Below are 24,300 nucleotides of genomic sequence, written 5' to 3' on the forward strand. Positions count from 1 at the left end.
CCATGAACAATATCGACTTACTTATTTTTTAAAAATTAATTCCAATCTTTTATTGACTTCCAAGAATGTTGTTCTTGTTCCCTTTTGTTGGTACATTGGATATTTGATTAAATAATATATATGTTGTTGGCCTAATAATAAATATTTGTCCATTTGTTATATGTACTTTTGATTCTTTGAGCACGACTTAAACTTCTCATCATTATACATACTTTGCCTCACCAAGAATGATAATATATTGGAAGCTATTATTTCAAATATCATTTATTTAATTTTATGTTTGGTTTACTATCTGGTATTTAGATAAACCATGGCTAAATTCATTTAAACTGTTAGTAAATTCACCTTAATCGCCGCTAATATTCACCTATTAACCGCCGTTAAATGCTTTTATATTTGAAGTAGAAATCTAAACCAAAGCTAAAAAAATTATTAATATGTTATCAGATCAAAATGATTTACAACTGACAATGCTGTAATAAATCAAATGAGCCCAAAAAAATTTAAAAGGAAGGGCATTTTTATGGAAATTTAACAAAATCTCTGATAAGAGCTAATTACATCTTTATCTCTACTCTTTTTCAAATTACAAAAATTCTTAAATTTGGTGGAATCCGTATACATATCAAAACGTTCTGATACATCGCGTACCGGTTCGGATACATCCCTTAACGTCTCGATACATAGCGTCTCGATTTCGGATACATCACTCAATGTCTTGATATATCGCGTAGAGTGATGTATCCGACCGATACATCGTGTAGAGTGATGTATACGAGAATAGGAGAGAGTAGGAACTTTTGTAATGTTTTCAAATGATAGAAAATTTTAGAGAATATAGTAAAATAAGTTACGTATTTAGGTCATTTTTCCTATTTTTATACTGTATAATGTAACTCAATGACACTTACAAATATTGAATTTTCTTTCTTTATTTTGCTTGTTGTTTTGGTAACATGAAATGCCGGCCACTCTACTCTTGGTATTAGAATCACCAAATCCTCAGTGATGGCTGTTATTTTGCTATTAAATTTATGAGAAATTAATTGACAATTGCTGCAAGAATTGGGAATCTATAGATATAATCTTTCAATAAAATTAAAAAAACTTGTATTCAGTTGACATAAATCTCTGGATACATTCGAAATATAATTTAAATGAAAAAACAATTGCAACTCAAAGTAGGAAAGAAAAGAAAAAGAAAACGAATAAAGAATTACAAATTTTGATAGGCATTGATATCATGCCTTCGAACTCTTAATATGAGAACCCTATGGGTTATATATGTTGAGCTGGAGAAGGACTTCATTGAAACATGTTGAACATGAGAGATGAAAATTTAGTAATATGGAGGTGGTGGTGATGGAGAAGGTGATGGTTTCTTGAAGTAGTCCGTTTTTGGGAAAGACGGCATCTCGTATTTTGGTTTAGGCACTAAGGGTATCTCTGAAACAGTTGGCACCTTCTTGTAGTTATCTTCTGGAATTGATGGTTTTTTGTAGTCATTCTTTGGCAAAGAAGACATCTTGTATTCTTGTTTAGGTACTGATGGTACCTTGTAGTCATTATCTGTTGAAACTGATGGCACCTTCTTATAGTTATCTTCTGGAACAAATGACTTCTTGTAATAGTCATTCTTAGGCAAAGAAAACACTTTATATTCCTGTTTAGGCACCGAGGGTACCTCTAGAACAGATGGCACCTTCTTGTAGTTATCTTCTGGAACTGATGGCTTTTTGTAATAGTCATTCTTTGGCAAAGAAGGCACTTTGTATTCATGTTTAGGCACTGAGGGTACCGGAACATATGACACCTTCCTATAGTTATCTTCTGGAATTGATGGCTTCTTGTAGTAGTCATTCTTTAACAAATAAGGCACTTTGTATTCCTGTTTAGGCACTAAGGGTGCCTCTGAAACAGATGACACCTTCTTGTAGTTATCTTTTGGAACTGATGTTTTCTTGTAGTAGTCATTTTTTGGCAAAGACGGCACCTTGTATTCTGGTTTAGCCACTGAGGATACCTCTGGAACAGTTGGCACCTTCTTGTAGTTATCTTCTTGAACCGATGGTTTCTTGTAGTTATTCTTTGGTAAAGAAGGCATCTTGTATTCCTCTTTAGGCACTGAGGGTACCTCTGGAACAGTTGGCACCTTCTTGTAGTTATCTTCTTGAACCGATGGTTTCTTGTAGTTATTCTTTGGTAAAGAAGGCATCTTGTATTCCTCTTTAGGCACTGAGGGTACCTCTGAAACAAATGACACCTTCTTGTAGTTATCTTCTGGAACTGATGTTTTCTTGTAGTGGTCAGTTTTTGGCAAAGACGACACCTTGTAGTCTGGTTTAGGCACTGAGGGTATCTCTGGAACAGTTGGTACCTTCTTGTAGTTATCTTCTTGAACTGATGGTTTCTTGTAGTTATTCTTTGGTAAAGAAGGCATCTTGTATTCCTCTTTAGGAACTGAGTGTACCTCTGAAACAAATGGCAGCTTCTTGTAGTTATCTTCTGGAACTGATGTTTTCTTGTAGTGGTCATTTTTTGGCAAAGACGGCACCTTGTATTCTGGTTTAGGCACTGAAGGTAGCTCTGAAACAGTTGGCACCTTCTTGTAGTTATCTTCTTGAAGTGATGGTTTCTTGTAGTCATTCTTTGGTAAAGAAGGCATTTTGTATTCCTCTTTAGGCATTGAGGGTTCCTTGTAGTCGTTATCTTTTGAAATTGATGGCACCTTCTTATTATAGTTGTCTTTTGGAACTGATAACTTCTTGTAGAAGTCATTCTCTGGCAAAGAAGACACCTTGTATTCCTCTTTAGGCACTAAGGGTAACTTGTAATCTTCACTTTTAGCTACTGTGGTTGGTATTTTATTGTATGTTGAATCTGTTGAATCATAAGAATAAGGTGAATATGCCATAGTGCATGTGGCAATCAAGAAAAATGCCAAAGCACAAGCAAATTGCTTCTCCATTTGACTTCCCATTGAGAAGATTTGTATTTTAAGGCTAGATGGTTATATTTTTCTTTTTCTTGTGTGTTTTAGAATGGAGGAATTAGGAGTTTATATAGCTTAAGGTGATTTGGATGCTCTCAAATTAATCCAAACAAATCAGAGATTTTCCAATTTTTTTGGTTAATGCTGTGCCACTAAGGTCATGGGAAGCCATGAACAATTTTTGTTGGTTCATTGAAAATTAAGTCCAATCGACTTCCAAGAATGTTGTTCTTCTTATTTATTATTATTATTATTTTGGTACGTTGAAAATTTGACTTGGATAGAATTTTTAAAGTTGAAATATATATGCTGTTGGCCTAACAAATATTATTCATTATGTTGAGTGAAAAGTTATATGTATTTGATTGATACTTTGAGCACGACTTAAAATTCACATCATGGGACCATACCTTATACATGCTGTACAACACCAAGAATGACAATATATTGGAAATTATCATTTCTAATAAAGATCATATAATTAATTATATGTTTAGTTTAACTATTTCGTATTTAGATAAACCATTGCTAAATTATTCCCCTAAATCGCTAGTAAATTCACCTTAATCGTCACTAAATTCATCAAAATTCTTGTTGCACTCACCTAAATGACACCAAATTCCCATAAACTGTTGTCGTTAAATGCACATAAACAACCGCTAAATTCACGTATTAATAATTAGGGGTGTTCGTGATTCGGTTTGGATCGGTTATTGGGTAAAATCAAAATCAAACCAACCTAGTCGGTTTTTTAAATATCTAAAACCAAACCAAACAAAAAAATAACCGTCGGTTTGGTTATTGACGGTTTGGTTCAGTTTTTCTGGTTTTTTCAGTTTGAATATAATAGATTTTTGAGGACATACGTATCTTGATAGACACAAACACCTAGTACATGAACAATCCACTGAAAAACTATTGTTGGTTCAATTTAGCAATTAAACAATACTCAAGTTATCATTACACGAACAAAGTGATTCAATTAAGAGAAGGTGTAACTATCTTATGAAAGGTATGGTAGGTAAAGACTAAAGTAATGAATTTTGATGGACTTGGACTTATGATTGTAATAGATGGGCTAAAATTTTAAGTGTTGGACTTGAGAAATTAGTAAAGTTAAAGACTTAAGTTACTTAAAATTTAACAAAATATTTATATTTTATTTATGAATAATATATAAATAATTATAAAATTTATATATATAATTTATCGGTTCGGTTTGGTTATTTTTGCAGTTATTTTTTAGTAAAAATCAAAACCAAACCAAATAGTATCGATTTTTCAAAATTTAAAACCAAACCTAATTAAATCAAACCAAATATCGGTTTTTTAATCGGTTTAGTTCGGATTGTGGTTCAATTTGGTTTTTTAACCATAACCATGAACAACCCTATATTAATTTTATGTTTTGGTTTAACTATTGGTATTTAGATAATCACCGCTTAATTCACCTAACCGCCGTTAAATGCTTTTATATATGGGCCCTTTATATATTAAGTAGTAATCTAAAACAGCTAAAAATATTTAATATCTTTTATCTGATCAAAATGATTTACGGCTGGCAATTGTGTAATTTAAATCAAATGTGCCCAAAAAAAATTAAAAAGGGAGAGCATTTTTGAAAGTATAATGTAACTCAATATAATGACACTTGCAACAATTATTATTTTCTTTCTTTTGCTTGTTGTTTTGGTAACATGGAATCACGAAATCCTCACTGATTAAATTTATGTGAAGAAATTAAATGGCAATTGCTGGAAGAAAAGATGAATCTATATGTATAAACATTCAATAAAAAGAAATTGTATTCAATTGAAATAAATCTCTAGGATTTAAATGACAATACAACTACAATCCGAAATAGGAAGAGAAAAAAAAAATCAAATAAAGAATTACAAATTTTGATATCATGCCTTCTAACTCAAAATATGATAACCCTATGGGCTATATATGTTGAGCTGGAGAAGGACTTAAATGAAACAATGCATGTTGAACATGAAAGATGGAAATTTAATAATACGGAGGTGGTGGTGATGGAGAAGGTGATGGTTTCTTGAAGTAGTCACTTTTTGGCAAAGACGGCACCTTATATTCTGATTTAGCTACTGAGGGCACCTGTTTGTAGTTATCTTCTGGAATAGATGGCTTCTTGTAGTAGTCATTCTTAGGCAAAACAGGCACCTTGTATTCTTCCTTAGGCACTGAGGGCACCTTTGGAACATATGACACCTTCTTGTAGTTATCTTCTGGAACTAGTGGCTTCTTGTAGTAGTCAGTCTTTGACAAAGAAGACACCTTGTATTCTTCTTTAGGCACCGAGGGTACCTTTGGAGCATATGACTCCTTCTTATTGTAGTTGTCTTCTGGAACTGATGACTTCTTAAAGTAGTCAAATTTTGGCAAAAATGACTCCTTATATTCTGGCTTAGCCATCGATGGTACCTCTGGAGCATATGACGTCTTCTTGTAGTTGTCTTCTGGAACTGATGGCTTCTTAAAGTAGTCATTTGACTCCTTATATTCTGGTTTAGCCATCGAGGGTACCTCTGAAACATATGGCGACTTCTTGTAGTTGTCTTCTGGAACTGATGGCTTCTCAAAGTAGTCATTCTTTGGAAAAGAAGACACCTTGTATTCTTCTTTAGGCACTGAGGCAACCTTTGGAACATATGACACCTTTTTGTAGCTTTCTTCTGAAACTGATGGCTTCTTAAAGAAGTCAAATTTTGGCAAAAATGACTCCTTGTATTCTGCCTCTGGAACGTATGACACCTTCTTGTAGTTATCTTTTGGAATTGATGGCTTCTTGAAGTAGTCGTTCTTAGGCAAAGATGGCAACTCGTATTCTTGTTTAGGCATTGAGGGCACCTTGTATTCCTGTTCAGGAACTGTTGGTACTTTCTTATAGTTATCTTCTGAAACTGATGACTTCTTGATGTAGTCATTCTTCGGCAAAATTGATGTCTTATATTCATTTTCAGGCACTGAGGGTGCCTTGAGATTTTCACTTTTGACTACTGTGGTTGGTCCTTTATTGTATGTTGAATCTGATGATTCATAAGAATATGGTGAATATGCCATAGTGCATGTAGCAATCAAGAAAAATGCCAAAGCACAAGCAAATTGCTTCTTCATTTGGCTTCCCATTGAGAAAATTTGGATTCTTAATAAGGCTAGATGGCTATTTGTTTTTTCTTTTTTGTTGTGTGTTTTAGGATGGAGGAACTAGGAGTTTATATAGCTTAACTAAAAAGATGATTAGATGATTTGGATGCTATCAAATTAATCCAAACATATTTTTGATTTTCTCATTTTTTGGTTAATGCTGTTCCACTAAGGTCTTGAGATAATGGGTAGCCATGAACAATTTATACACATTTGATTAACTCACTTATTTTTAAAAATTAAGTCCAAACTTTTATTGACTATTCCACTAATGTTGTTCTATATCTTTTTTGTTGGTACATTGATAATTTGATTAAATAAAATTTTAAAATTGAAATATGTATTATATATATGCCTAACAAATATTGTTCATTATTTGATGTCATGATCAAAATTAGTTGGGTCCACAAGTTTTGATGCTTTGAGCACGACTTATATTGACAAAATATTTTGGATTCGATGGAAGCTATTTATTTCCAGTATTATCATATATTAAATCGTCGATTCTTATATTTCATCATCCGTACATAACAATTTATCGTGAGTAGTGAAATATTTTAACATTTATCCCCGCCCCGACTTCTCTTTATCTGATAAAAAAATCCATGACTGGAAATTATGTAACTTTAATTTAATACAAAATAGGCCAAAAAAGACATTTTTACGGGTTGATTTCTCATATGGCAATTGAATTAATAGTGATTATCTAAGAAAGTCATATTTTTTCTTGATTCCAACTTTCTTCAACAAAAAAAGTGATTTTTGAGCTAATAACTATTAGTTGAGTAACTGCATATTGGATAAAGTAATTACTCAATGACACTAATAAAAAATATTTTTTGCATCTTTCATCCAACTTTATTATTTTCTCTAATTTTATTTGTTGTTTTGGTAAGCTTGAATATGTATTTTGAAGTTTCTGAATATGGTTGTTATGTTCCAGTGTTTTGCTATTAATTTATGTAAAGAAATTAATAATTGCTAGAAAAATAGATGAATTAATCTATGTACCTTTTCTTATGGTTGATTTCTCATATTCTAGTGTTCGATATCTGTAATATTGAAGCTTGACTAATCCAGATGAATTCATAAACTTCCAATAAAAAGAATTTGTATTCAATTGAAATAAATCTCTGAAAACATTCATAATATAATTTAAATGACAAAACAATTACAATCCGAAGTAGGAAAAGAAAATAAATAAATAAAGAATTACAAATTTTGATATCATGCCTTTTAACTCATAATATGAGAACCCTATGGGTTATATATGTTGAGCTGGAGAAGGACTTGAATGAAACCTACATGTTCAACATGAAAGATGAAAATTTAATAATATGGAGGTGGTGGTGATGGAGAAGGTAATGGCTTCTTGTAGTAGTCATTTTTTGGCAAAGAAGGCACCTTGTAATCAGGCTTAGCAACTGAGGGTACCTCTGGGACATATGACACCTTCTTGTAGTTATCTTCATGAACTGATGACTTCTTGTAGTAATCATTCTTTGACAAAGAAGGCACCTTGTATTCAGGTTTAGCAAATGAGGGTACCTCTGGAACATATGACACCTTCTTGTAGCTATCTTCTGGAACGGTTGACTTCTTGTAATTATCGTTCTTTGACAAAGATGGCACCTTGTATTCTGGTTTAGGCACTAAGGGTGCTTTTGGAACATGTGACACCTTCTTGTAGTTATCTTCTGAAATTGATGGCTTCTTGTAATAGTCATTCTTGGGCAAAGAAGACACCTCGTATTCTTCTTTAGGCACTGAGGGCACCTTTGGAACATATGATACCTTCTTGTAGCTATCTTTTGAAACTGATGGCTTCTTAAAGTAGTCAAATTTTGGCAAATATGACTCCTTATATTCTGGTTTAGCCATTGAAGGTATCTCTGGAACATATGATGCCTTCTTGTAGTTATCTTCTGGAACTGATGGCTTCTTGAAGTAGTCAAATTTTGGAAAAAATGACTCTTTATATTCTGGTTTAGCCATCGAGGGTACCTCTGGAACATCTGACGCCTTCTTGTAGTTATCTTTCGAAATCGATGGCTTCTTGAAGTAGTCAAATTTTGGAAAAAATGACTCTTTATATTCTGGTTTAGCCATCGAGGGTACCTTTGGAACATCTGACGCCTTCTTGTAGTTATCTTCTGGAACTGATGGCTTCTTGAAGTAGTCAAATTTTGGAAAAAATGACTCCTTATATGCTGGTTTATCCATCGAGGGTACCTCTGGAACATATGACACCTTATTGTAGTTATCTTCTGAATATGATGGCTTCTTGTTGTAGTCATTCTTTGGCAATAATGGAACCTTGTATTCCTGTTCGGAAACAAATGGTACTTTCTTATAGTTATCTTCTGAAACTAATGGCTTCTTGTAGTAATCATTTTTTGGCAAAAATGACTCCTTATATTCCTTTTCTGACTTTGAGGGTGACTTGATGTCTTCAGTTTTGACTACTGTGGTTGGTACTTTACTGTATGTTGAATCTGATGATCCATAAGAATAAGGTGAATATGCCGTAGTGCATGTGGCAATCAAGAAAAAGGCCAAAGCACAAGCAAATTGCTTCTTCATTTGGCTTCCCATTGAGAAGAATTGGATTCTAAGGTTATATATTGGTTTGTTTTTATTTTTCTTGTGTGTTTTAGAATGGAGGAATTAAGAGTTTATATAACATAACTAAGAAGTTGATTTTCCCATTTTTTTTGTTAATGCTCTTCCACTAATTATGGTTATGAGATAATGGGATGCCATGAACAATTCATACACAGTTGCTGGACTTACCTATTATCAACATTTAAATCCAATTTTTTTATTGAATTTTAAGAATGTTGTTCTTGTGTTTTTGTTGGCATATTAAAAATTTGATTAAATTAGTTTTTAAAAGTTGAGATATGTGTTGGCCTAACAAATATTGTTTATTATTTGGTGTCCATTAGTTATATGTACTTGTTTAGCACGATTTATAATCCATGACAGCATATTTATTTATTTTTGTTTGGAAATTTCCTAAGAAATTCATAGTTGCTACTGTTCGGCTACATCTTGCAAATCATACGGGAAATGTAAACTGCTTTAGGCGAGACCGATGTGACAAATTAAGTGAAAAAGCTTTGGCAGAAGAAATCGATCTCTGGACTCTCTTACCCTTGCGAGTACCATACATGCTTTTCATTATCAAGAATTTTGGATTTGATTAGTTCTTGATACAAAGAGGAAAAATTAGAAGCTATTATTGTTTTTAACGTCATATATTTAATGTTTTTGGGTCGGCTTAGTTAATTGTCTATTATTTGGAACTTATTGACTTAGATTAATGCAAATTCACGTGGTGTATGATCTTTTTCTAGGAAACAACTGCTCTATGAGAGATTATTTCATTCCATATAGGATCAAATCCTACCAAAAAGATAATTGAGTCAATAATATTATCTTTAAAATTTCTCAAAGTTTTATTTTAGAAGTTCTGGATTTAAAAAGTTTCATATTTTGAGCTCAAAACTTCTGCTATATAGATCAAATGCACATTTTATCATAAATGGTGTAACATTTATCTCCCACTTTCTCTTTATTTAATTAAAATGATTCACTACCTAGTTCTCAAGAATTGTATGTTTATAACAATAGAGATCGTTTTTCTTCTTCTTTCCAATCCTTAGTAACCTAAATTTTTAAGTATCTGATGGTTGTTATGTTCCAAAGTTTTGTTATTAATAGTAAGTGAACAAATTGGCGATTGATGGAAGAATAGATGAAAACAACACAAAATCTTAATAAAAAGAACTTGTATTCAATTGAAATAAACAATCCTCTGGAAATATTCAAAATACAAATAAAGAATTACAAATTTTGATAACATGCCTTCTAACTCATATATGTTGAGCGTGAGAAGGACTTCCTTGAAACATGTTGAACTTGAAAAATGAAGATTTAATAATATGGAGGAGGTGGTGATGGAGAAGGTGTTGAAGATGATTCATGGTAGTAAGGAGGTGGTGGTGATGGAGAAGGTGTTGGTTTCTTGAAGTAGTCATTTTTTGGCAGAGACGGCACCTTGTATTCAGGTTTAGACATTGAGGGTACTTCTGGAACAGATGACACCTTCTTGTAGTTATCTTCTAGAATTGATGGCTTCTTGTAGTATTCATTCTTTGGCAAAGAAGGCACCTTGTATTCTTCTTTAGGCACTGAAGGCACCTTTGGAACATAAGACACTTTTTTGTAGTTGTCTTCTGGAATTGATGGCTTCTTGTAATAGTCATTCTTTGACAAAGAAGGCACCTTGTATTCTTCTTTAGGCACTGAGGGTAGCTTTGGAACATATGGCACCTTTTCATAGTTATCTTCTGGAACTGATGGCTTCTTGTAGTAATCATTTTTGACAAAGAAGGCACTTTGTATTCTTCTTTAGGAACTGAGGGCACCTTTGAAACATATGGTACTTTTTTGTAGCTATCTTCTGAAACAGATGGCTTCTTAAAGTAGTCAAATTTTGGTAAGAATGACTCTTTATATTCTGGTTTAGCCATCGAGGGTTCCTTGGGAACATACGACTGCTTCTTGTAGTTGTCTTCTGAAACCGATGGCTTCTTGTAGTAGTCATTCTTTGTCAAAGATGGTACCTTGTATTCCGATTTAGGCACTGTGGATACTTTTGAAACATATGACATCTTCTTGTAGTTATCTTCTGGGATGGATGGTTTCTTGAAGTAGTCAAATTTTGGAAAAAAGGACTCCTTATATTCTGGTTTAGTCATCGAGGGTACCTTTGGAACATATGACGCCTTCTTGTAGTTATTTTCTGGAACTGATGGATTCTTGAAGTAGTCAAATTTTGGAAAAAAGGACTCCTTATATTCTGGTTTAGTCATCGAGGGTACCTTTGGAACATATGACGCCTTCTTGTAGAGTCTTCTTGTAGTTTTCTTCTGAAAATGATGGCTTCTTGTTGTAGTCATTCTTTGGCAAGAATGGAACCTTGTATTCCTGTTCGGGAATGGACGGTACTTTCCTATAGTTATCTTCTGAAACTAATGGCTTCTTGTAGTAATATTTTTTGGCAAAAATGACTCCTTATATTCCTTTTCCGACTCTGAGGGTGCCTTGAAATCTTCACTTTTGACTACTGTGGTTGGTACTTTATGGTAGGTTGAATCTGAGGATTCATAAGAATATGGTGAATATGCCATAGTGCATGTGGCAATCAAGAAAAATGCCAAAGCACAAGCAAATTGCTTCTTCATTTGGCTTCCCATTGAGAAGAATTGGATTCTTAGGCTAGATATTGGTTTGTTTTTCTTTTTCTTGTGTGTTTTAGAATGGAGGAGTTAAGAGTTTATATAACATAACTAAGAAGGTGATTTTCCCTTTTTTTGGTTAATGCTCCTCCACTAATTAAGGTTATGGGATAATGGGAAGCCATGAACAATTCATACACAGTTGCTGGACTTGCCTATTTTTCAATATTTAAATCCAATTTTTTTTATTGAATTTTAAGAATTTTGTTCTCGTGTTTTTGTTGGCATATTAAAAATTTGATTAAATTAGTTTTTAAAAGTTGAGATATGTGTAGGCCTAACAAATATTGTTTATTATTTTGTGTCCATTCGTTATATGTACTTGACTTATAATCCACATCATGACCATAATTATTTTTTTTGGAAATTTCCTGAGAAATTCACAGTTGCTACTGTTCGGATGCACATTAGATAAATCGATTATATGTAATATCTTGCCAATAATACATGAGATGTAAACTGTTCTAGACGAGCCCGATGTGACAAATCAAGTGAAAAAGCTTTGGAAGAAGAAATCGATCTCTAGCCTCTGTTACCCTTGCGAGTACCATACATACTTTTCATTATCAAGAGTGACAATATTTTAGGTTTGATTAATTCTTGATACAACTAGGAAAAAATAAAAACTATTGTTTTTAACGTCACACATTTAGTGTTTTTGGGTTGGCTTAGTTAAGGGTCTGTTATTTTGAAACTTATGACTTAGATTAATTTAAATTTGTGTTGTGTATGGTCTATTTCTAGGAAAAAAGTGCTCTATGAGAGATTATTTCATTTCATAGGATCGAACCCTACCAAAAAGATAATTGAATCAATCAAATTATTTTTTAAAACTTCTCTAAATATTATTTTAGAAGTTCTGGATTTAAAAAGTTTCATACTTTGAGCTCAAAACTTCTGCAATATAAGATCAAATGCACATTTTATCATAAATAGTGTATCATTTATCTCCCGATTTCTCTTTATCTGATTAAAACGATTCACTACTTAGTTCACTTTATTTCTTTATATACCAAGAATTTTATGTTTATAACAATAGAGACCGTTTTTCTTCATTTTTCCAATTCTAATTTATGAGATGAATTGTGTCGATTCTTTTGAGTAATATATCTGGAAAAATTAGAAGCTATTATTGTTTTTAACGTCATATATTTAATGTTTTTGGGTTGACTAAGTTAAACGTCTGTTATTTGGAACTTATTGACTCAGATTAATCCAAATTCAAGTCGTGTATGGTCTATTTCTAGGAAACAACTGCTCTATGAGAGATTATTTCATTCCATAGGATCGAATCCTACCAAAAAGATAATCGAGTCAATCAAATTATTTTTTAAAATTTCTCAAAATATTATTTTAGAAGTTCTGGATTTAAAAAGTTTCATACTTTGAGCTCAAAACTTCTGCAATATATATAGATCAAATGCACATTTTATCATAAATAGTGTAACATTTATCTCCCAATTTCTCTTTATTTGATTAAAACAATTCACTATTTGGTTCGATTTATTTCTTTATCTCTCATGAATTGTATGTTTATAACAATAGAGACTGTTTTTCTTGTTCTTTCCAATTCTAAAAGATAAGATAAATTGTGTCAATTCTTTTGAGTAATATATTTGGAAATGCACCCTACTTACTCTTGTCTCATGATATCACCCAATCCTTAGTACCCTTTTTTTTTAAAGTATCTGATGGTTATTATGTTCCAAAGTTTTGTTATTACTAGTAACTGAACAAATTGGCAATTGCTGGAAGAATAGATGAAAACAACATAAACTCTTAATAAAAAGAACTTGTATTCAATTGAAATAAACAATCCTCTGGAAATATTCAAAATACAAATAAAGAATTACAAATTTTGATAACATGCCTTTCTAACTCATATATGTTGAGCGTGAGAAGGACTTGCTTGAAACATGTTGAACGTGAAAAATGAAGATTTAATAATATGGAGGAGGTGGTGATGGAGAAGGTGTTGAAGATGATTCATGGTAGTAAGGAGGTGGTGGTGATGGAGAAGGTGTTGGTTTCTTGAAGTAGTCATTTTTTGGCAGAGAAGGCACCTTGTATTCTGGTTTAGGCATTGAGGGTACTTCTGGAACAGATGACACCTTGTTGTAGTTATCTTCTGGAATTGATGGCTTCTTGTAGTATTCATTCTTTGGCAAAGAAGGCACCTTGTATTCTTCTTTAGGCACTGAAGGCACCTTTGGAACATATGACACTTTTTTGTAGCTGTGTTCTGGAATTGATGGCTTCTTGTAGTAGTCATTCTTTGACAAAGAAGGCACCTTGTATTCCTCTTTAGGCACTGAGGGTAGCTTTGGAACATATGAGACCTTTTCATAGTTATCTTCTGGAACTGATGGCTTCTTGTAGTAATTATTTTTTGACAAAGAAGGCACTTTGTATTCTTCTTTAGGAACTGAGGGCACCTTTGAAACATATGGTACTTTTTTGTAGCTATCTTCTGAAACAGATGGCTTCTTAAAGTAGTCAAATTTTGGTAAGAATGACTCTTTATATTCTGGTTTAGCCATCGAGGGTTCCTTGGGAACATACGACTGCTTCTTGTAGTTGTCTTCTGAAACCGATGGCTTCTTGTAGTAGTCATTCTTTGTCAAAGATGGTACCTTGTATTCCGATTTAGGCACTGTGGGTACTTTTGAAACATATGACATCTTCTTGTAGTTATCTTCTGGGACGGATGGTTTCTTGAAGTAGTCAAATTTTGGAAAAAAGGACTCCTTATATTCTGGTTTAGTCATCGAGGGTACCTTTGGAACATATGACGCCTTCTTGTAGTTATTTTCTGGAACTGATGGATTCTTGAAGTAGTCAAATTTTGGAAAAAATGACTCCTTATATTCTGGTTTAGTCATCGAGGGTACCTTTGGAACATATGACGCCTTCTTGTAGTTATTTTCTGGAACTGATGGATTCTTGAAGTAGTCAAATTTTGGAAAAAATGACTCCTTATATTCTGGTTTAGCCATCGAGGGTACCTTTGGAACATCTGACGCCTTCTTGTAGTTTTCTTCTGAAAATGATGGCTTCTTGTTGTAGTCATTCTTTGGCAAGAATGGAACCTTGTATTCCTGTTCGGGAATGGACGGTACTTTCCTATAGTTATCTTCTGAAACTAATGGCTTCTTGTAGTAATCATTTTTGGCAAAAATGACTCCTTATATTCCTTTTCCGACTCTGAGGGTGCCTTTAAGTCTTCACTTTTGACTACTGTGGTTGGTACTTTATTGTATGTTGAATCTGATGATTCATAAGAATATGGTGAATATGCCATAGTGCATGTGGCAATCAAGAAAAATGCCAAAGCACAAGCAAATTGCTTCTTCATTTGGCTTCCCATTGAGGAGGGTTGGATTCTAAGGCTAGATATTGGTTTGTTTTTCTTTTTCTTGTGTGTTTTAGAATGGAGGAATTAAGAGTTTATATAACATAACTAAGAAGTTGATTTTCCCATTTTTTTGTTAATGCTCTTCCACTAATTAAGGTTATGAGATAATGGGAAGCCATGAACAATTCATACACAGTTGCTGGACTTACCTATTTTAATATTTAAATCCAATTTTTTATTGAATTTTAAGAATGTTGTTCTTGTGATTTTGTTGGCATATTAAAAAATTTGATTAAATTAGTTTTTAAAAGTTGAGATATGTGGAGGCATAACAAATATTGTTCATTATTTGGTATCCATTAGTTATATGTACTTGTTTAGCACGATTTATAATCCCCATCATGACAACATACTTACTTCATTTTGCTTTTTTTGGAAATTTCCTGAGAAATTCATAGTTACTACTGTTCGTCTGCACACTGGATAAATCCGATTATATACAATATCTTGCAAATCATACATGAGATGTAAACTGCTCTAGGCGAGCCCGATGTGACAAATGAAGTGAAAAGGCTTTGGCAGAAGAAATCGATCTCTGGCCTCTCTAACCCTTGCGAGTACCATACATGCTTTTTCATTACCAAGAATGACAATATTTTGGGTTTGATTAGTTCTTGATACAAAGAGGAAAAATTAGAAGCTATTATTGTTTTTAACGTCATATATTTAATGTTTTTGGGTTGACTTAGTTAACTGTCTGTTATTTGGAACTTATTGACTCAGATTAATCCAAATTTACGTCTTTCTAGGAAAAAAACAGCTCTATGAGAGATTATTTCATTCCATTGGATCAAACCCTACCAAAAAGATAGTATTTGAGTCAATGAAATTATTTTTTAAAATTTCTCAAATATTATTTTAGAAGTTCTGGATTTAAAAAGTTTTATATTTTGACCTCAAAACTTCTGCAATATATATAGATCATATGCACATTTTATCATAAATAGTGTAACATTTATCTATCAATTTCTCTTTATCTAACTAAAACGAAACGATTCACTACTTAGCTCGCTTTATTTCTTTTATCTCTCAAGAATTGTATGTTTATAACAATACAGACCGTTTTTCTTCTTCTTTCCCATTCTAATAGATTGGACGAATTATGTCGATTCTTTCGAGTAATATATCTGGAAATGCACCCTACTCTTGTCTCTTGAAATCACCCAATCCTTAGTAACCTATTTTTTAAGTATCTGATGGTTGTTATGTTCTAGAGTTTTGTTATTAATAGTAAGTGAACAAATTGGCAATTGCTGGAAGAATAGATGAAAACAACATAAACTCTTAATAAAAAGAACTTGTGTTCAATTGACATAAACAATCCTCTGGAAATATTCAAAATACAAATAAAGAATTACAAATTTTGATAACATGCCTTCTAACTCATATATGTTGAGCGGGAGAAGGACTTCCTTGAAACATGTTTGGACATGAAAAATTAAAATTTAATAATATGGAGGAGGTGGTGATTGAGAAGGTGATGGTTTCTTGAAGTAGTCATTTTTTGGCAGAGACGACACCTTGTATTCTGGTTTAGGCACTGAGGGTACTTCTGGAACAGATGACACCTTCTTGTAGTTATCTTCTGGAATTGATGGCTTCTTGTTGTAGTCATTCTTTGGCAAAGAAGACATCTTGTATTCTTGTTTAGGCACTAAGGGCACCTTTAGAACATATGGCAATTTTTTGTAGTTATCTTCTGGAACTGATGGCTTCTTGTAGTTATCATTTTTTGGCAAAGAAGGCATCTTGTATTCTTCTTTAGGCACTGAAGGCACCTTTGGAACATATGACACCTTTTTGTAGCTATCTTCTGATGGCTTCTTAAAGTAGTCAAATTTTGGCAAAAATGACTCCTTATATTCTGGTTTAGCCATCGAGGGTTCCTCTGGAACATATGACGCCTTCTTGTAGTTGTCTTCTGGAACTGATGGCTTCTTGTAGTAGTCATTGTTTGGCAAATATGGTACCTTGTATTTTGGTTTAGGCACTATGGGTACCTCTGAAACATATGACACCTTCTTGTAGTTATCTTTTGGAACTGATGGCTTTTTGAAGTAGTCAAATTTTGGAAAAAATGACTCCTTATTTTCTGGTTTAGCCATTGAGGGTACCTCTGGAACATATGACGCCTTCTTGTAGTTATCGTCTGAAAATGATGGCTTCTTGGAGTAGTCATTCTTTTGGAAGAATGGCACCTTGTTTTCCTGTTTAGGAATGGATGGTACTTTTTTATAGTTATCTTCTGAAACTAATTGCTTCTTGTAGTAATCATTCTTTGGGAAGAATGGCACCTTGTTTTCCTGTTCGGGAATGGATGGTACTTTCTTGTAGTTATCTTCTGAAACTAATGACTTTTTGTAGTAATCATTTTTTGGCAAAAATGACGACTTATATTCCTTTTCTGACTCTGAGGGTACCTTGAAGTCTTCACTTTTGACTTCTGTGGTTGGTACTTTATCGTATGTTGAATCTGATGATTCATAAGAATAAGGTGAATATGCCATAGTGCATGTGGCAATCAAGAAAAATGCCAAAGTACAAGCAAATTGAAGCCATTGCTTCTTCATTTGGCTTCTTATTTTGAAGATTTGGATTTTAAGCCTAGATATTTGTTTGTTTTTGTTTTTCTTGTGTGTTTTAGAATGGAGGAATTAGCAGTTTATATAACATAACTAATATGGTGATTTGATGATTTGGATGCTCTCAAAATTAAATAATCCAAACATATCAAAGATTTTGCCATTTTTTGGTTATTGCTGTTCCACTAATTAAGGTTTTGAGATAATGGGAAGCCATGAACAATTCATACACATTTGCTGGACTCACTTATTTTCAATATTTAAATCCAATTTTTTATTGACTTCCAAGAATGTTGTTCTTGTTTTTTTTTTTTTTTTGGCTGGAATGTTAAAAATTTGATTAAATTTGTTTTTAAAAGTTGAGATATGTGTAGACCTAACAAATATTGTTCATTATTTGGTGTCTATTAGTTATATGTAATTGTTTAGCATGAGTACTTATAATCCACATCATGGCACCACACTCACTTTTTCTTTAATACTTTTTTTTTTTTGGAAATTTCCCGAGAAATGCACAAGTTCTACTCTTCGGGTTCACTCTGAATAAATCCGCTCATATGCGATATTTTACTAATCATATATGAGATGTAAACTGCTCTAGACATGTCTAATATGACGAACTTTTATGAAAAAGTGTTGGCATGATAAATTGATCTTTGTCCTCTCTTATCCTTGCGAGTACCATACATACTTTTCATTACAAAGAATAACAATATCTTAGGTTTGATTAGTTCTTGATACAAACAGGAAAAATTGGAAGCTATTGTTTTGAATGTAATATATTTAGTGTTTTTGATTTGGCTTAATTATTTGTTATTCGAATATTGACAAAGATTATTCTAAATTTGCATCGTGTATGGTCCATTATTTCCAGGAAAAAGGTGTTCTTTGAGAGATTACTCCATTTCCTAAGATCAAACCCCACCAAATAGATGATTAAGTCAATCAAATCCTTTTAAAGATTTATTTTTTAAGATTCTCAACATATTTTAGAAGTTCCGACTTTAAAAAATTTCTTCTTGAAGCTCAAAACTTCTGCAAAATAAATAAAATGCATTTTACGATTAGACGTATTTGTACAATTCTTTCGAGTAATATATCTGGAAATGCACTCTGTCTCTTGGAATCACTCAATCCTTTATTTACCTATTTTTGAAGTATCTGATGGTTGTTATGTTCCAGTGTTGTTCTATTAAAATTTAAGTGAAGAAATTCGCAGATGTTGGAAGAAAATAGATGAAACTAAATAAACTCTGAATAAAAAGAACTTGTATTTAATTGAAATTAACAATCTTTCGGAAATATTTAAAATACAATATAATTTAATTAAATAACAAAACAATTGCAACTCGAAGCGGGAATGGAAAATAAAACAAATAAAGAATTACAAATTTTGAGATAGAACTCATAATATGAGAACTCTATGAGTTATATATGTTGAGCTGGAGGACTTCCTTGAAACATGTTGAACATGAAAGATGGAAATTTAATAATATGGAGGTGGTGGTGATGGAGAAGGTGATGCCTTCTTGTAGTAGTTGTTTTCCGAAAAAGAAGGCACCTTGTATTCTTCTTTAGGCACTGACGGAACCTTTGGAACAAATGACACCTTTTTATAGTTATCTTCAGGAACTGATGGCTTCTTGTAGTAGTCATTCTTTGGCAAAGAAGGCACCTTGTATTCAGGTTTAGCAACTGAGGGTACCTCTGAAACGTATGACACCTTCTTGTAGTTATCTTCTGGAACTGTTGGCTTCTTGTAATAGTCATTCTTTGACAAAGAAGGCACCTTGTATTCTTCTTTAGGCACCGAGGGCACTTTTGGAACATATGACACCTTTTTGTAGTTATCTTCTGGAATTGATGGCTTCTTGTAGTAATCATTCTTTGACAAAGAAGGCACCTTGTACTCTTCTTTAGGCACTGAGGACACCTTTGGAACATATGTCACCGTTTTGTAGTTATCTTTTGGAGCTAATAGCTTGTTATAGTAATCATTTTTTGGTAAAGAAGACGCCTTGTATTCTTCTTTAGGCACTGAGGGCACCTTTGGAACATATGCCACTTTTTTGTAGCTATCTTCTGAAACTGATGACTTCTTGTAGTAATCATTTTTTGGCAAAGAAGGCACCTTGTATTCTTCTTTAGGCACCGAGGGCACCTTTGGAACATATGACACCTTTTTGTAGCTATCTTCTGGAACTGATGACTTCTTAAAGTAGTCATTCTTAGGCAAAACAGGTACCTTGTATTCTTTCTTAGGCACTGAGGGTACCTTTGGAATATATGACTCCTTTTTGTAGCTATCTTCTGAAACTGATGGCTTCTTAAAGTAGTCAAATTTTGGTAAAAATGACTCCTTGTATTCTGGTTTAGCCATCGAGGGTACCTTTGGAACATATGACTCCTTTTTGTAGCTATCATCTGAAACTGATGGCTTCTTTAAGTAGTCAAATTTTGGAAAAGATGACTCTTTGTATTCTGATTTAGCCATCGAGGGTACCTTTGGAACATATGACTCCTTTTTGTAGCTATCATCTGAAACTGATGGCTTCTTGAAGTAGTCAAATTTTGAAAAAGACGACTCCTTATATTCCGGTTTAGCCTTTGAGGGTACCTCTGGAACATATGACGCCTTCTTGTAGTCGTCTTCTTGAACTGATGGCTTCTTAAAGTAGTCAAATTTTGGAAAAAATGAGTCTTTATATTCTGGTTTAGCCATTGATGGTACTTTTGGAACATATGACACCTTCTTGTAGTTTTCTTCTGAAACTGATGACTTCTTGTAGTAATCATTTTTCGGCAAAAATGACACCTTATATTCCTTTTCCGACTCTGAGGGTACCTTGAAGTCTTCACTTTTGACTTCTGTGGTTGGTACTTTATTGTAGGTTGAATCTGATGATTCATAAGAATAAGGTGAATATGCCATAGTGCATGTGGCAATCAAGAAAAATGCCAAAGCACAAGCAAAATGAAGCCATTGTTTCTTCATTTGGCTTCCCATTTAGAAGATTTTGATTCTTAGCCTAGATAATCTTTTTTTTTCTTTTTCTTGTATATTTGAGAATAGAGTAACTAGGAGTTTATATAGCCTAAACTAAGAAAGTTACTTGATAATTTAGATACTTAAAATAATCCAAACATATTTGGTTATTGCTGTTCCACTAACATTTTTGAGATAATGGAAAGCCATGAACAATTCATACACCTTTTCTTGGCTCAATTATTTTATAAAATTAAATGCAAACTTTTTTTAAAGTTCTAAGGTCCCATAAGATATTATCCAAACTTTAGGAGGCTGAATGAACATTTTCTAAACTTCAGTATGTCTAAATGACAATTAACTAATTTCCCTTCTCCTTCTTCAATCGCCATTTTATCTCAGCACAGAGAATCGATATTTTTTTGTTGAAATTCTTACAAATCTTTTGTTTCTAGCAAATACTGAAAGTTCCAATTTTTTTGAGGTTTCAGCAAATCAAAGGTATTAATTTTTTATGTTGATTGAGTAGAAAAATTACTTTTTTATTCAAATTGAATGAATACCCATATATAAAGTATGTAAGATTGCCTTTTTAATAAACTTTAATTGACCCATAAGTTAAAATTGAATCAAATATGTGCATAATCAGATCTGGTTGTCTCTTTTTATGTATATATCTCCTTCATCTTTTGTTTGCTCAGTGCTTTTGGTTCTTCGTTTGATCTTACCTCTTGTTTAAACATATGTTTTCGTATTTGAGCTTCCTTTTTTGAACTGAATTTGGGGTGTTTTTGGTTCTTTGGTGGATTTGTAATTTTGAAGGTTTATTTTCTGGGCGTTTAGTGACTTTAGGGTTGAGCCGCCTTGTTTGTGTAGTGACAAGCTTACATTTTTTTTTAATGTAACTTGAATTCACACCCCTATATCAAGAATGAATGAATTTCTAGTTGTAGGTATCAACTTTGCATATCCATTAGATACCAAGTTTGCCTTTTTATTCAACTTGTATCGACCCATAAATCAAAAATCAAATTAGTATTGCTTGTATCGAATTGTGTAGAGGTTGGTTATGGATGGATTCAGGAGAGGTAGAGATAGACTGAAGTATATTGGGGAGAGGTGATTATACAGGACTTGGTGCAGTTTTGCAGCTTACTTATCTAAGGTGTGGAGGGTATGAAATAAGATAGTAGGTTAGTAGGTAGGAGTGTTTTGTCTTGTTGTCCTTACTAGTAGTCTAAAACTACAACCCTCTCCCCCCTGCCGCAATACTAAACCTGGCCCTGTGCTCAGGCTTGGCTAATTTGCAGCCTGCGGAAGGGCATTTGTGGTAGATGATAGAAAGGTGTGTCAACAGCCTCTGTTGGTAAGGCCTTATGAGCATGTTTTAATTTGGCAGGAGTTATCTAAGATGCTTTCAAGAATTGCGAAAATCCCACTTGTGAGTTCACATCCTGAGGTTTATGAACCATGTGATGATTCGTTTGCATTGGTCGATGCTTTATTAGCTGATCGAACTAACTTGTTACAACACAAACCCTCAATTTGTATGGAAATTGGTTGTGGTAGTGGTTATGTTATTACTTCACTTGCTGTTATGCTTGGACACGAAGGATTTGTTCCATACTATATTGCAACAGACATCAACCCTCATGCAATAAGGGTGACTCGTGAGACCATGGATGCTCATGGGGTTTATGCAGAGTTGGTAAACACTGATATTACATCTGGACTTGAGAAGCGATTGGCAGGATCAGTTGATGTGCTGGTTGTGAACCCTCCTTATGTTCCTACGCCTGAAGACGAAGTTGGTTTTGAAGGCATCACTTCGGCGTGGGCTGGAGGGGAGAATGGTCGAAGTGTTATTGATAAAATACTGCCTGCTGCCGACAATCTTTTGTCAGAGAAGGGCTGGTTATATATGGTCACGCTCACTGCTAATAAACCCTCAGAAATATGTCTTGAGATGAGAAAGAAGGGTTATGCATCTCGAATTATCCTTCAAAGATCAACTGAAGAAGAGAGCCTTCATATTATCAAATTTTGGCGAGATTCTGATAGCCAGTTGGAGCTGAATAATCTAAATTATTGGTCAAAACTGGTCGGGAATTAGCAAAAGGGTCTCATTTTGTCCTTTCATCGATTGTCCGTTGGGGAATATGCCACTAGCTGTTAATAGCATAGGAGGAAGTTCATCAACTGGATGTGGTAAGGCTCTCTTCTACTCTCTCTTTATTTTAGTGAAGTCACTTTTTTTCACATGGTTCGTTTAAAGCAATACAAGAAATGTGAAAAATTGAATTGCTTTTCGTTTTTGTGGTACTATTGTTCAGGTGGACGGGGTCTGTTATCTTTATTAAAAGGTTTCCTCAAACAAGCTGACTCGCGCTCAACTTTATCAAGTACCTGATTTGATGCCTAAAGTTGTATCTTCTTGGTTCTAAACACAAATTTTGAATAATTTGCTTCCATAATCTGCTCTCTTCGCAAAAAGCTAGTGCGTTAATATCTCACAATGCTGAAAGAATCAGTTGATGAATATGTTTGGACGGATATTATCTGGATTCTTGGCTGGTTCGTGTCTTGTTAATTTTCGTAGATTCTTACTATATCCATGTTGGTGAAAATTTCCAGCCCTTTGAAATATAAGTGCTTATTTTGCTTGTTCATTATGTCTTGAAGTTTATAGAATATCATGTTGAGAAGTAATTACTAATCAGAGTGATTACTTCAATTATTTCTGCAAATAAGATGCTTGTGACACAACTTCAGACCATGATTTCTTTGCTTGGACTCTCCAGAAATGTACTACTTTTGGAGGATCTGACACATCCCACGATGTTTTTGAAGAGCTCGAGCAGTGATTTCTGGTTTTGAACCTTTCTACCTAGTGGCATTACCCTACATGTTTCATAAAGAACTGTCATTAGTTCCTTTTATATACTAATGCAGCAAAAGTGTTGAAAAGTTGCATTCAGACAATTTTTCTTTGTACTGTTGCACGTCAGCAACCTTGAGAAGAGAAATTTATGAAGGGATATCCATGTTCTTTAGAAGTGTTCAAAAAATGTATTTAGACTGGGGTCGTTTGGTTCATGGACTAAGTTATGTCGGGATTACAGTTCTGAGATTATAATCCTCGAACTAATTTACCCCACATAACATCAAGTTTAATGTCCACCTTATCCCGTGAACCAAACGACTTATATGTATAGACTCAATATCATTCTTATTTGCATTACCTCATTTTGCTCTTCTAGTAAGTTCTCTTGTGAACAATTTGAAACAAAGTAGATAAATAGTCCAACATAAGAGGCTAAACACAAGAAGAAGAAGAAGAAACAAATAACTAAAAGGTTTCTGAATATAAAATTGCGACAAGCGAAGCTTGCTCAAATGGTAGTAATAATATCTAAAGTCATGATGTTCCAGTGGTTTAAGCTTGGGACTTGGGTCTCAAGTTCGAAATCCCTTGCCAACGAAAGCAGGGGCTTTGCCTTCTAGGTCGAGCCCGTCGCACCGGGCTTGCCTAGTGCGGGTTACCTCTCCTATGTGGTTTGCAAGCTATTGCATAGGAGCGGAGTTTTTACCCTGTGTGCACTCAAAGGACAGCGGTTGCGAATTTCCCTTGTCAGAAAAAAAAAAATCTCAAGTCATGAACCTCGAAAACACTCAAACTTGTTCGTGGCCCTCAATTTTACTACTCCCTCCGTTTCACAAAGAATGACCTGGTTTGACTTGGCATGGAGTTTAAGTAAATAAAGAAGACTTTTGAATCTTGTGGTTCTAAATTAAAGTTATGTCAAATGTACAAAATTGCCCTTAATCTTGTCTTCTTAAACATGTCACGTGGA

General features: G+C 33.6%; 6 protein-coding genes and 2 pseudogenes across 6 annotated transcripts; 1 reads left to right on the forward strand and 7 right to left on the reverse strand.

The window, feature by feature from the left end:
* Nucleotides 1-1,235: 1,235 nt before the first annotated feature.
* On the reverse strand, nucleotides 1,236-2,980 carry LOC102603829 (periaxin-like). Its single transcript, XM_015304605.1, has one exon. It carries the CDS (start codon nucleotides 2,978-2,980, stop codon nucleotides 1,340-1,342), a length of 1,641 nt encoding a protein of 546 aa, XP_015160091.1. The 3' UTR covers nucleotides 1,236-1,339.
* Nucleotides 2,981-4,955: 1,975 nt separating this feature from the next.
* LOC102604166 (adhesive plaque matrix protein-like) lies at nucleotides 4,956-6,139 on the reverse strand. Its single transcript, XM_006365752.2, has one exon. The coding sequence runs from the start codon at nucleotides 6,137-6,139 to the stop codon at nucleotides 5,003-5,005; it is 1,137 nt and encodes a 378-aa protein (XP_006365814.1). The 3' UTR covers nucleotides 4,956-5,002.
* A 1,285-nt stretch (nucleotides 6,140-7,424) lies between these two features.
* On the reverse strand, nucleotides 7,425-8,773 carry LOC102604501 (adhesive plaque matrix protein-like). Its single transcript, XM_015304610.1, has one exon. It carries the CDS (start codon nucleotides 8,750-8,752, stop codon nucleotides 7,487-7,489), a length of 1,266 nt encoding a protein of 421 aa, XP_015160096.1. The 5' UTR covers nucleotides 8,753-8,773; the 3' UTR covers nucleotides 7,425-7,486.
* A 1,323-nt stretch (nucleotides 8,774-10,096) lies between these two features.
* Nucleotides 10,097-11,421, reverse strand: LOC102604833 (adhesive plaque matrix protein-like; annotated as a pseudogene).
* Nucleotides 11,422-13,315: 1,894 nt separating this feature from the next.
* Nucleotides 13,316-14,867, reverse strand: LOC102581517 (adhesive plaque matrix protein-like; annotated as a pseudogene).
* Nucleotides 14,868-16,275: 1,408 nt separating this feature from the next.
* On the reverse strand, nucleotides 16,276-18,365 carry LOC102581850 (adhesive plaque matrix protein-like). Its single transcript, XM_006365766.2, has 2 exons — nucleotides 18,361-18,365; nucleotides 16,276-17,452 (listed from the first exon to the last, which is right to left on the reverse strand). The coding sequence occupies exons 1-2, from the start codon at nucleotides 18,363-18,365 to the stop codon at nucleotides 16,324-16,326; spliced, it is 1,134 nt and encodes a 377-aa protein (XP_006365828.1). The 3' UTR covers nucleotides 16,276-16,323.
* A 455-nt stretch (nucleotides 18,366-18,820) lies between these two features.
* Nucleotides 18,821-20,479, reverse strand: LOC102605169 (adhesive plaque matrix protein-like). The gene has a single exon (XM_015304608.1). It carries the CDS (start codon nucleotides 20,465-20,467, stop codon nucleotides 18,947-18,949), a length of 1,521 nt encoding a protein of 506 aa, XP_015160094.1. The 5' UTR covers nucleotides 20,468-20,479; the 3' UTR covers nucleotides 18,821-18,946.
* A 307-nt stretch (nucleotides 20,480-20,786) lies between these two features.
* Nucleotides 20,787-23,499, forward strand: LOC102605507 (hemK methyltransferase family member 2). Its single transcript, XM_006365755.2, has 3 exons — nucleotides 20,787-20,947; nucleotides 21,846-22,654; nucleotides 22,780-23,499. Exon 2 carries the CDS (start codon nucleotides 21,858-21,860, stop codon nucleotides 22,557-22,559), a length of 702 nt encoding a protein of 233 aa, XP_006365817.1. The 5' UTR covers nucleotides 20,787-20,947; nucleotides 21,846-21,857; the 3' UTR covers nucleotides 22,560-22,654; nucleotides 22,780-23,499.
* Nucleotides 23,500-24,300: the final 801 nt, after the last annotated feature.

This window comes from Solanum tuberosum, unplaced genomic scaffold, assembly GCF_000226075.1.
Source record: "Solanum tuberosum cultivar DM 1-3 516 R44 unplaced genomic scaffold, SolTub_3.0 scf00566, whole genome shotgun sequence".
NCBI lineage: Eukaryota > Viridiplantae > Streptophyta > Magnoliopsida > Solanales > Solanaceae > Solanum > Solanum tuberosum.